Here is a 14,866-nt window from a genome sequence, read left to right on the forward strand (position 1 = left end):
GGTAAATATTCTACATCATTGATATGATATCATAACATACTGGTAAATATTCTACATCATTGATATGATATCACAACATACTGGTAAATATTCTACATCATTGATATGATATCATAACATACTGGTAAATATTCTACATCATTGATATGATATCACACCATACTGGTAAATATTCTACATCATTGATATGATATCATAACATACTGGTAAATATTCTACATCATTGATATGATATCATAACATACTGGTAAATATTCTACATCATTGATATGATATCACACCATACTGGTAAATATTCTACATCATTGATATGATATCATAACATACTGGTAAATATTCTACATCATTGATATGATATCATAACATAATTGTAAATATTCTACATCATTGATATGATATCACACCATACTGGTAAATATTCTACATCATTGATATGATATCATAACATAATTGTAAATATTCTACATCATTGATATGATACCACACCATACTGGTAAATATTCTACATCATTGATATGATATCACACCATACTGGTAAATATTCTACATCATTGATATGATATCATAACATAATTGTAAATATTCTACATCATTGATATGATATAACATAATTGTAAATATTCTACATCATTGATATGATATCACAACATAATTGTAAATATTCTACATCATTGATATGATATCACAACATACTGGTAAATATTCTACATCATTGATATGATATCATAACATACTGGTAAATATTCTACATCATTGATATGATATCATAACATAATTGTAAATATTCTACATCATTGATATGATATCACACCATACTGGTAAATATTCTACATCATTGATATGATATCACAACATACTGGTAAATATTCTACATCATTGATATGATATCATAACATACTGGTAAATATTCTACATCATTGATATGATATCATAACATACTGGTAAATATTCTACATCATTGATATGATATCACAACATAATTGTAAATATTCTACATCATTGATATGATATCACAACATACTGGTAAATATTCTACATCATTGATATGATATCACAACATAATTGTAAATATTCTACATCATTGATATGATATCACAACATAATTGTAAATATTCTACATCATTGATATGATATCACAACATAATTGTAAATATTCTACATCATTGATATGATATCATAACATACTGGTAAATATTCTACGTCATTGATATGATATCACAACATACTGGTAAATATTCTACATCATTGATATGATATCATAACATAATTGTAAATATTCTACATCATTGATATGATATCATAACATAATTGTAAATATTCTACATCATTGATATGATATCATAACATACTGGTAAATATTCTACATCATTGATATGATATCACAACATACTGGTAAATATTCTACATCATTGATATGATACCACACCATACTGGTAAATATTCTACATCATTGATATGATATCATAACATACTGGTAAATATTCTACATCATTGATATGATATCACAACATACTGGTAAATATTCTACGTCATTGATATGATATCACAACATACTGGTAAATATTCTACGTCATTGATATGATATCACAACATACTGGTAAATATTCTACATCATTGATATGATATCATAACATACTGGTAAATATTCTACATCATTGATATGATATCATAACATACTGGTAAATATTCTACATCATTGATATGATATCATAACATAATTGTAAATATTCTACATCATTGATATGATATCACATTGTGGTATTTGGAGAGGTAGGTTTTCATAGTAAAGGCAATGGGCAGATATTCATTGTAAGTAGGAGGTACTGATTTATTGCATGCAAACATTGACACTGATATCAATGTTTAGGATTACATGGTAACATCGTCATTGAAAGAAGATACATCACTCTCAGATGAATTCTGATGAGTATCAAAGTTAGTATTACTACGGTTTGATATGTTGTTCCCTTAGCCTAATCAGACTTCTAAACCACTGTAAGATTGTCATGTTGTTCAGCCCTACTTCTAAACCACTGTAAGATACATTGTGTTGTTCAGTCCTATCAGACTTCTAATTTCCACTGTAAGATATGTTGTGTTGTTCAGTCCTATCAGACTTCTAAACCACTGTAAGATATGTTGTGTTGTTCAGTCCTATCAGACTTCTAAACCACTGTAAGATACGTTGTGTTGTTCAGTCCTATCAGACTTCTAAACCACTGTAAGATATGTTGTGTTGTTCAGTCCTATCAGACTTCTAAACCACTGTAAGATATGTTGTGTTGTTCAGTCCTATCAGACTTCTAAACCACTGTAAGATATGTTGTGTTGTTCAGTCCTATCAGACTTCTAAAACACTGTAAGATATGTTGTGTTGTTCAGTCCTATCAGACTTCTAAACTACATAGTTAATACATGTAGTGTGGCACATTAGTGAAATATCTGACAGACTACTTGGTTTGTTGTATGGTGGGTTCACATATTATTAGTTTATTGTATTTTCACTTTTAGGAAACTCTAACACCTCAATTACAATCACTGATATAAACCAAGTATGTAAGGGTCCCAAAATTAACAAAGTGAGCGTAAAAGTGCTCAGTGCTCACTTTGTTGAAAACGGCAAAGTGTCAGTGTCGAACTGTGCATGGAAGTGATCAATGTTCAAACCAGTGAACATGTAACAGTACAAATTTATATAAAACAGGAGTACATATTTGTAGCTATAGTAGTAGAGAACATTCTGTGTTAGTATTGTATTGTATAGGAGACTCAGAGAGTAGCCATATCAAATAACTTACATGTACATGTATAATGTTAGTTTTAGAATCTCTGGATGAAACATCAAAATCTCGTTTAGACATTAGAATCATATTACTGTGTATATGTACAATGTACATCATAGTTTATTAGCATCGTCTACTCATATTTCATTGTCTGTCAATTTCACCATCTTGATGAACTATTATAAAGTACTTGTGTTGGTTATCGACCTCTTAATACTTGACGTGTGTTGACCCATAGCACAATATATTGTGACCTTTAAATGACCATGGCTATACAGACACAGTTGAGGGTTACACTGGGTCAAGAGGACTTGGCATTGTAGCCCTACCTTACAATCCATAGAGTTTGACAGGAAACAATGACTAATGCTATAGATCGTCTTTCTGTTCTACATACATACATGTACATGTAGTTATTGTCAGTTAGTACAGAGTATGTTGACATTGTGTCATGTACATGTATGTGTGATGTCCTAAATGTACTGCTATGTTGGTGGTAATTTACATCTCAGGTAATTTTTTCTTATATTAGAGTTTTACTAACATTTTGGGTGATTACAAGTGTACATTGTTCACTTACTGCATTTGCTACCATAATATACTAGACAGAAGACTCCACGTCTATATACATGTACTTACCATAGCTACAATGCATTTCCCGTGTGATGTGACCTCTATTGTATGTTTGTACCTATTTACAAAAGTGATGACTTGGAACAAATTAATTCATGAGTCCCAAATTAACTTGTGACTTCTTTTAATAGACTTTTTTAGTCAACAAATTTGTTGCAGTGTTTCTTCCATTATTTTCCTCAAATAACAGCTACATGTAATATGTAAAGTATTCCTTTTGTTCACTTACTGCATTTGCTACCATATAGCTATAGGAAATGTACCATTATATATGAAAAGTCATAAAGCATACACTTTACAGATTATCATTTCAAATACACCTACATGTACAATGTAGGCTAGAGACTTGATTGTTGGTTTTCAAACCTAGAAAATTATTTCCAATTTGTGTTACTGGATGACATCTAGATTTAAAGTAATAAGGAAAAGTAATATACTCCATTGTTAACCTTGTCCATGCAGTCACTTTATAGTAGTAAAATACACATGGTTATGCTATGGTATTGGTAAATTAAAAAAACTCTAAGAACTGTATTACATTTGTATATGTAACCATTTGGTGTAGGGTCTATGATGTAACTAAGGAATAAAATCGTTCTGTTGTAACTGTTGACCTTATAGGCTTAGAATACTGTGATTTTGTGATACTGGTACATATATACATAGAGAGATAATGTTTTCAGTCTTTACAGTATCACATTAGTGCCTATACATTATAATCTATCTTAGGTACTAATAACACTATCATGTTAGTGCCTACATATCCCCTAGTCTACTATATATAGGTACAACATAGACTGTATACAAGTATATACATTTAATGTACTAGTATCTGAAATCAAGTGAACAATGTCAGGACATTGATGTATTAATTATAATATAAAAGAAGTTATTAGAATAACAATTAATCAACAAACCATTAAGTAGCACTGTATTGTTCATGTATTTTCAATCCAGCTTTACTGTGTATACCATATACCAATATATTTATGCTATACCAATGCTATACCAGTACTAGAATTCTTAATTTTGTTTGTTTTCAGATGGCTTGATAATGGCCAATAATGAGGAAGTTATAAAAGTGTTGGATGTAGCCGAGTTATTACAAGCTAAAGTTGCATATATCACAGGTTGGTAGAAATTTATAATTATTTATACTAGGTTGGTCACCAAGTTACATGAATGTATTTGTACTAGGCTGGTAGAAATTATTTGTACCAGGTTGATAGAAATTTATAATAATTTGTACCAGGTTGATTTTTAGAAATTTATAATTATTTGTACCAGGTTGATAGAAATTTATAATAATTTGTACCAGGTTGATAGAAATTTATAATAATTTGTACCAGGTTGATTTTTAGAAATTTATAATTATTTGTACCAGGTTGATAGAAATTTATAATAATTTGTACCAGGTTGATAGAAATTTATAATAATTTGTACCAGGTTGATTTTTAGAAATTTATAATTATTTGTACCAGGTTGATAGAAATTTATAATAATTTGTACCAGGTTGATAGAAATTTATAATAATTTGTACCAGGTTGATAGAAATTTATAATAATTTGTACCAGGTTGATAGAAATTTATAATAATTTGTACCAAGTTGATAGAAATTTATAATTAATACCAGGTTGATAGAAATTTATAATTATTTGTACCAGGTTGATAGAAATTTATAATTAATACCAGGTTGATAGAAATTTATAATTATTTGTACCAGGTTGATAGAAATTTATAATTAATACCAGGTTGATAGAAATTTATAATTATTTGTACCAGGTTGATAGAAATTTATAATAATTAATACCAGGTTGGTAGAAATTTATAATAATTTGTACCAGGTTGATAGAAATTTATAATTATTTGTACCAGGTTGATAGAAATTTATAATTATTTGTACCAGGTTGATAGAAATTCAAAGCATAAAAGCATAAATATAAAGTGAATATCAAATGATTCACAATGAAATACCTAACCCATATTTTTTCCAAGGAAAACTTACCATTAATACATATATATATATATTCCGATATTTAGGAGTGTTGAGTTATTTCAGTCTTATAAGTAATTAAGATTATGTTTACGCACTTTATGATTCAGGGTCAATCAATTATGATAGAAATTAGCACAACTCTAGACCATAATATTATATTAGATTCAGGGTCAATCAATTATGATGGAAATTAGGTCAACTCTAGACCATAATATTATATTAGATTCAGGGTCAATCAATTATGATGGAAATTAGGTCAACTCTAGACCATAATATTATATTAGATTCAGGGTCAATCAATTCTGATGGAAATTAGCACAACTCTAGACCATAATATTATATTAGATTCAGGGTCAATCAATTCTGGTGGAAATTAGGTCAACTCTAGACCATAATATTATATTAGATTCAGGGTCAATCAATTCTGATGGAGGTCAATCATTTAATGATATAACTTAGGTCAACTCTGTAATATTACATTCTGAGTATTATATGTTTATTACATGATTTATCCTGTCAGCTTGGCATTCATGTCACCAGTTTTCAATTATTTATTTAGTATAAACAGATTAGTTTTCAGCAGTTAGTAATTGCCATCCATTATGGATAGCTGCAATGTATACATGTGTAATACATATAATTGATTTCAATCACTATTATGGTTTGATATTTAGAAACATACATTATGTTCCTAGATTATCACCAGTCCCTTTTGGAGAATTTCTTTGTTTCATAACCTTTCTTTCAAATTTTGTAAAGGAAAATGTCCTCAAATTTTTTTCTATATTTCCTGGTTACAATAGTTTCCTAAGAATCATTTTTACTCTGTCAGGTTATTATTTCATACAAAAGAACACAGTTGTGTTTTTTGTTTTGTTTTGTTTTTAAAAGTCTGTTGACTCGAGTTAGTGATATTCCCTCTAAGGCATACTACAGTAGTAGTACAGTCATTACTTTGAATAAACTTGTGTAATTTGTATACATTATTACATTATATATAAATATATATTTAATTTTAGTATTATAATAGCTGTCAGTAAATTTGTAATGAGAATACAGGTACAGGAGTCAGATCAATAATTTACTTTGACTCAAGTCATACAAGTACATAATTATACATATTAATATCTATCATCTTTCCTTGGCTATATGATTGTCATCAGTCACTTCACTATATTTAGTATTTATAACTATTACTAAACTATATTGTAGACATACTATGTTTTACTCAAACCAAGTAAAAAACCCCAAATGTGTGAATATTATTGTAAGTATATACAATACTTTACAACTATACTTTATTTAAGCTGTTGTAAAAAAGAAAACACATATCCTGTTTGTGATAATCTAACTTGTCTAAATTCATTATTAGTGTCCCCAACCCCCTAAAGTTGGAGGCTACTACAATCGGCTCCGCCTGTCTCATGTCGATCCAAGCATCTGTGTGTGTGTCCGTGTATATGTGCATCTGTCTGTCTGTAATACGTTATTTCTTGAGCAGGAAGACATGCAATATCTGATTGATTTCAAACCTGACACAAAGCTGACATTATCATATGGGACATATGCACATCAATTTGTTTTTTGATATTTATTTGACCGCATGGCAGCCATATTTGTAGTTAAAAATCAATATTTACCGCATATCTCAAGAACTGTAGTACACAGACACTCAATTCAAGTGTCTAGCCCCATAATATCAAATGCAAGCTATCTTTGGTGACCTTGCCCCTTGACCTTGACCTTCAGGGTCAATTATCAAAGTAAACAGCAATTCCTGCCTATCACAGACACATTGTAGTATTTACACATCGCCAACTTCTTTTAAATCTTGCTTACAAGTTATAGTGAAGAAAAGAACAATACACAATATTTTTGGTGTTCATGTAATAGATGCCATCACACTAACTTGTCTAAATTCATATTATCTTTGTCCTATAGGTGGTCAGACTGAGGAAGGTTTTCCCATCATAACATTTCCAGAATGTCCAGTATTTAATACTATATCTAATGAAGAGTTTTTAAGATTAATGAAGTATTTGACAACGATACCAAGGTAAGCATCATGTGATGTCACATCATTACGTTGTTTACATCATGAGTGTAAGTGTGGCATATCAGGAGTATTTACATCATGAGTACAAGTGTGGCATATCAGGGGTATTTACATCATGAGTGTAAGTGTTGCATATCGGGGTATTTACATCATGAGTACAAGTGTGGCATACCAGGGGTATTTACATCATGAGTACAAGTGTGGCATATCAGGGGTATTTACATCATGAGTACAAGTGTGGCATATCAGGAGTATTTACATCATGAGTACAAGTGTGGCATATCGGGGGTATTTACATCATGAGTACAAGTGTGGCATATCAGGGGTATTTACATCATGAGTACAAGTGTGGCATATCAGGGGTATTTACATCATGAGTACAAGTGTGGCATATCAGGGGTATTTACATCATGAGTGTAAGTGTGGCATATCAGGGGTATTTACATCATGAGTACAAGTGTGGCATACTAGGGGTATTTACATCATGAGTACAAGTGTGGCATATCAGGAGTATTTACATCATGAGTACAAGTGTGGCATATCAGGAGTATTTACATCATGAGTGTAAGTGTGGCATATCAGGGGTATTTACATCATGAGTACAAGTGTGGCATATCAGGAGTATTTACATCATGAGTACAAGTGTGGCATATCAGGAGTATTTACATCATGAGTGTAAGTGTGGCATATCAGGGGTATTTACATCATGAGTGTAAGTGTGGCATATCAGGGGTATTTACATCATGAGTGTAAGTGTGGCATATCAGGAGTATTTACATCATAAGTGTAAGTGTGGCATATCAGGGGGTATTTACATCATGAGTGTAAGTGTGGCATATCAGGGGTATTTACATCATGAGTGTAAGTGTGGCATATCAGGGGTATTTACATCATGAGTGTAAGTGTGGCATATCAGGGGTATTTACATCTGTCTGCAGAAAATGATCTTTTCATAGGTTGTATTTACATACCTCCAGAAAATTCACATTATTATCAAAATGGTGACTTGTTTGAATATCTAGAAACAGATGTTATCAAATTATCTTCTCGTGGCAATATTATCCTCTTAGGAGACTTTAATTCACGTATAGGTACAAGGCAAGACTTAATTAATGAGGAAAATAATCAACACTTACCATTGCCAAGTAATTACACAGAAGATAACTTTACTGTAAGAAATAGCATGGACTCTAATAGAAACAACTGCGTCAACAAATCAGGAAGAAAACTTATTCAAATGTGCATTGACTGTAATCTTCTAATTTTAAATGGCCGTACTATTGGTGATTCCACGGGTAACTATACATATTTCTCACCCAGAGGCTGTAGTACAATTGATTTTGGTATTGTTTGCAAACCAATGTATGAATTAGTTCAATATTTCAAAGTTCAAAATTTAACACATATCTCAGACCATTGTTCTATATCGATGTCAATAAGACTAAAAAATTCACCAAGTGCAATCCAGCATAAAACAAACAAATATCAACTTTCTCCTCTCCCATCAAAATACATCTGGGATGAACATGCTGAAACAAACTTTAAAGAATGTCTTCAATTTGAGACACACACCCAGCATATACAAACATTTCTTAATACAAAGTTTGACGATGCTGACTCAGCACAAAATGAATTTGAAAACCTTATCAACAAAGTCTGTGAGAATAGCCTCAGAAGATTCTCACCCAAATTAAATAAACACACTAAAAAGCCAAAAAGAAAAAAGAAAAAATGGTTTGATGGTGAATGCTGGCTCATAAGACGAGAATTTAAAAAACAAGCTAAATTAATCCAAAATGAACCAAATAATCCAATGATTAGAGAAATGTTCTTCAAAATAAAAAAATTACTAAAAAAAACAATCCAAACAAAGAAAAAAGAATTTAAGATAAAACAACTAACTGAGATTGAAAACCACACAGGGGACACATCAGCATTTTGGAAAAAATTAAACAACTTGAACGATGACTCTTTCAATAAAACAAGTAGTGATCTTATAGAACCCTGTGAGTGGTACAACTACTTCAAAAAATTACTAAATCTAAATAATTCTGAACCCCTTACAAATAATAATTCTGATGTAATAGATTTAGAACAAAGATTAAACCCAACATTAAAACATGATCTTGATAAACCAATATCAACCAATGAAATAAAACAAGCTGTTAAAAACTTAAAAAACAATAAAGCTACAGCAGAAGACAAAATTTGCAATGAAATGATAAAATATGGACAATTTCAGTTAATAAAACCAATCCATAAATTATTTAATATTGTATATAAATCTAACGTATTTCCAAAATCGTGGAATGCCAGCATTATTGTTCCGATCCACAAATCAGGACCCAAATCAATTCCATCTAACTACCGAGGAATTGCTATATCTAGTTGCCTTGGCAAATTATTCACAAGTATATTGAATAACAGGCTAACTGAATACATAGAAAACAAAAACATTCTACCATCAGAACAGTTTGGTTTTAGAAAAAATTGTCGTACTACAGACAATCTATTTATTTTAAAAACAGTTATCAATAAATATTTATATCAAAATGAACAACAAAAAACAAAACAAAAGGACAACAAAATTTATGCTTGTTTCATAGATATGAAAAAGGCATTTGATAGCGTCTCACATGATGGCCTCTTCCAAAAAATGCTTTCTAATAACATATTTGGTAACATGTATAAAATGATTAAACATATATACAGAAATGCAACTTACAAAGTGAAAACCAAAAATGGTTTAACACAAGAATTTAAATCATCTGTAGGAGTCAAACAAGGCTGTAACCTTAGCCCTACACTATTTAATATTTTCATTAGTGACCTACCAAGAATTTTTGATTCAAGTCATTGTGACGCACCAACTATCAATAACAAGGCAATCAGTTGCCTACTTTACGCTGATGATATTGTCCTTCTGTCAAAATCGAAGCAAGGGTTACAACACTGCCTTGACAAATTATCAAAGTACACACAGAAATGGAAACTCAAAGTTAACACTATGAAAACAAAAATCATGATATTCAATAAAAACAACAGACTGTTACAAAAAAGTGTTTTTTTCTTTGAGGGAGAAGAACTAGACATTGTAAAAAAATTCAACTACTTAGGTCTAATTATTTCTCCAAATGGAAAATCAAAAGAAGCAATGATGAATTTAAAAAACAAAGGGATCAAAGCATTATTTTCACTAAAGTCAAAGTTAGGCAATCTTAGAAATCTAAGTCCACAATTAATGCTAGATATATTTGATAAACTAATAAGACCAATAGTTGTATATGGGTGTGACATATGGAGTGATGAGTGCTGCAAAGATTCACCAATTGAAACTGTAAATGTTAACTTCTGTCGGTTTATACTAGGAGTATCAAAGAAAACCACTAAAATGGGGATTTATGGGGAACTTGGAAGATTTCCATTAGATATATTTGTGAAAAAACAAGCGATAAAATATCTCGTCCATGTAATGAATACAAAAAACAACATATTACGAGAAGCTTTCAGTTTCAACAAAGAAAAAAAGACAACCTGGTACAAATCCACAACTTTGTACCTACCTAATAGTGACATAAATCAATTACAAGTCAATGAAATCAGTAAAAAAATAAAAACACAGCAAATAATCAACATTGAACATCAGCAACAAGCAAGCTTCATCTCACAGTGGAAAAACAGCTTAAATAACAGAGAGGAAAATGGAAATAATAACTGCAAACTCAGAACATACAAACTCATTAAATTAGATTTTAAGCTTGAACCATATCTAGAAAAATTAAATAACCCAGAATTGCGATCAATAATCTGTAAATTCAGACTAAGTGACCACAAACTTGAAATTGAAAAGGGCCGTCATCACAAAATACCAGCTAAAAGCAGATTATGTAAAATATGCAACTCAACCCTTGTAGAAGATGAAAAACACTTTATATTACAGTGTCCCCTGTATAATTTACTCAGGCATGACCTCTTTAGTGAAGCTGCTAAACATATTAATAATTACAGAAACTTGACAGAAGAACAACAATTTAAAGAAATAATGAGCAACAAAACTCTAATTATCGCACTTGGAAAATATATCAAACTTAGTAATATAAAAAGGGAGCACCACCTACAAAATACTCATAATATATAATTTGAAATGTCTAAATACCCTTCATTATTATTTTTTCATTAATATTATGTTTCAACTCGTTGAATAGTTATTGTTGTTGTTTTGTTTTGTTTTGTAGTCTTTATTATGATGTGTAATGTTACTTTTGAAAAGCCTATAAGTGTTATTATTATGATTTTTTTTTTCCCAATTTTATTTTATTTGTACCTTTAACAAATCCCCAGGGTTTTGTTACGTGTAATCAATAAATACTTTAAATACATCATGAGTGTAAGTGTGGCATATCAGGGGTATTTACATCATGAGTACAAGTGTGGCATATCGGGATTATTTACATCATGAGTACAAGTGTGGCATATCAGGATTATTTACATCATGAGTGTAAGTGTGGCATATCAGGAGTATTTACATCATAAGTGTAAGTGTGGCATATCAGGGGTATTTACATCATGAGTGTAAGTGTGGCATACCAGGATTATTTACATCATGAGTACAAGTGTGGCATATCAGGGGTATTTACATCATGAGTGTAAGTGTGGCATATCAGGGGTATTTACATCATGAGTACAAGTGTGGCATATCAGGGGTATTTACATCATGAGTACAAGTGTGGTATATGAGGGGTATTTACATCATGAGTACAAGTGTGGCATATCAGGAGTATTTACATCATAAGTGTAAGTGTGGCATATCAGGGGTATTTACATCATGAATGTAAGTGTGGCATATCAGGGGTATTTACATCATGAGTGTAAGTGTGGCATATCAGGGGTATTTACATCATGAGTACAAGTATGACATATCAGGGGTATTTACATCATGAGTGTAAGTGTGGCATATCAGGGGTATTTACATCATGAGTACAAGTGTGGTATATCAGGGGTATTTACATCATGAGTGCAAGTGTGGCATATCAGGAGTATTTACATCATAAGTGTAAGTGTGGCATATCAGGGGTATTTACATCATGAATGTAAGTGTGGCATATCAGGGGTATTTACATCATGAGTGTAAGTGTGGCATATCAGGGGTATTTACATCATGAGTACAAGTATGACATATCAGGGGTATTTACATCATGAGTGTAAGTGTGGCATATCAGGGGTATTTACATCATGAGTACAAGTGTGGTATATCAGGGGTATTTACATCATGAGTGCAAGTGTGGCATATCAGGAGTATTTACATCATGAGTGTAAGTGTGGCATATCAGGGGTATTTACATCATGAGTACAAGTGTGGCATATCAGGGGTATTTACATCATGAATGTAAGTGTGGCATATCAGGAGTATTTACATCATGAGTACAAGTGTGGTATATGAGGGGTATTTACATCATGAGTACTAGTGTGGTATATGAGGGGTATTTACATCATGAGTACAAGTGTGGCATATCAGGGGAATTTACATCATGAGTACAAGTGTGGTATATCAGGGGTATTTACATCATGAGTGCAAGTGTGGCATATCAGGAGTATTTACATCATGAGTGTAAGTGTGGCATATCAGGGGTATTTACATCATGAATGTAAGTGTGGCATATCAGGAGTATTTACATCATGAGTGTAAGTGTGGCATATCAGGGGTATTTACATCATGAGTGTAAGTGTGGCATATCAGGGGTATTTACATCATGAGTGTAAGTGTGGCATATCAGGGGTATTTACATCATGAGTGTAAGTGTGGCATATCAGGAGTATTTACATCATGAGTACAAGTGTGGCATATCAGGGGTATTTACATCATGAGTGTAAGTGTGGCATATCAGGGGTATTTACATCATGAGTACAAGTGTGGCATATCAGGGGTATTTACATCATGAGTACAAGTGTGGCATATCAGGGGTATTTACATCATGAGTGTAAGTGTGGCATATCAGGGGTATTTACATCATGAGTGTAAGTGTGGCATATCAGGGGTATTTACATCATGAGTGTAAGTGTGGCATATCAGGGGTATTTACATCATGAGTACAAGTGTGGCATATCAGGGGTATTTACATCATGAGTGTAAGTGTGGCATATCAGGGGTATTTACATCATGAGTGCAAGTATGACATATCAGGGGTATTTACATCATGAGTGTAAGTGTGGCATATCAGGGGTATTTACATCATGAGTACAAGTGTGGCATATCAGGGGTATTTACATCATGAGTGTAAGTGTGGCATATCAGGGGTATTTACATCATGAGTACAAGTGTGGCATATCAGGGGTATTTACATCATGAGTACAAGTGTGGCATATCGGGGGTATTTACATCATGAGTGTAAGTGTGGCATATCAGGGGTATTTACATCATGAGTGTAAGTGTGGCATATCAGGGGTATTTACATCATGAGTGTAAGTGTGGCATATCAGGGGTATTTACATCATGAGTACAAGTGTGGCATATCAGGGGTATTTACATCATGAGTGTAAGTGTGGCATATCGGGGTATTTACATCATGAGTGCTTGCAGTGTTGTCTGTGGTTGTTCTTTAACAAGCATAGTAAAGTGAATGTACAACAGAAAACACTAACACTGTAAACATGAGTACCCTTTTAGTATACCTACACTGGAACTCACATGTTATAATAGATAATGTTTATCAGAAACATCAAAGTTCTTTCTGGTGTGATCATGCCATTTCATGTGCAAGGAACACTTATGCCCTTATTTGCATACATGTATGCAATGATGTTTTTTCCGTGTTGCACTGCAGTGCAAATACCACCAGTATGCATGCACACTGGTGCAATAATCTCTGGTACATATATATACAATCATGTACATTGTAATAATAGATATTATGTAGAAGACATACACTTTGGTTACAGTGAAATAAATAAAATATTTTTGTTTATTTGTCATTTGCACTGCCAGTATATCAAAAAATGAACATCAAAAGTAAGCCATTTTGATTACAATTTTATTTGAATGGATAGCATGATGTTCTCTTTTGTGAAGATGTACAAGTTTGCTTTGTTCTCATTCAATATCTTTTCTTTGTGGTGTGCCAAATTTCCTACCTACAACAGAAACTGATGTTCCTATCATGGTACAGACACTATGATTTAGTGTACTGACTTCAGATTATTTCTTGTCTTCAGATTCTTCATACATGTAGCATGCTTCATTGTGATTGGTTCAAAATCTGTACATGTAGTATGCTTCATTGTGATTGGTTCAAAGTCTTTGTACATGTAGCATGCTTCATTGTGATTGGTTCAAAGTCTCTGTACATCTATATGTAGCTAGCCTACCTATAGACTTGAGAATGGCTATCACTACACTATTCC

General features: G+C 31.9%; 1 protein-coding gene across 1 annotated transcript in view; it reads left to right on the forward strand.

The window, feature by feature from the left end:
* Nucleotides 1-4,470: 4,470 nt before the first annotated feature.
* Nucleotides 4,471-14,866, forward strand: part of LOC144441976 (guanine nucleotide exchange factor DBS-like) — a 55,774-nt gene continuing 45,378 nt past the window's right edge. The window contains exons 1-2 of the mRNA XM_078131246.1: nt 4,471-4,546; nt 7,354-7,468. Coding sequence (XP_077987372.1) covers nt 4,471-4,546; nt 7,354-7,468 — 191 coding nt within the window. The remainder of the gene's footprint in view (nt 4,547-7,353; nt 7,469-14,866) is intronic.

Source organism: Glandiceps talaboti, chromosome 11 (assembly GCF_964340395.1).
Source record: "Glandiceps talaboti chromosome 11, keGlaTala1.1, whole genome shotgun sequence".
In the NCBI taxonomy this organism is placed as follows: domain Eukaryota; kingdom Metazoa; phylum Hemichordata; class Enteropneusta; family Spengelidae; genus Glandiceps; species Glandiceps talaboti.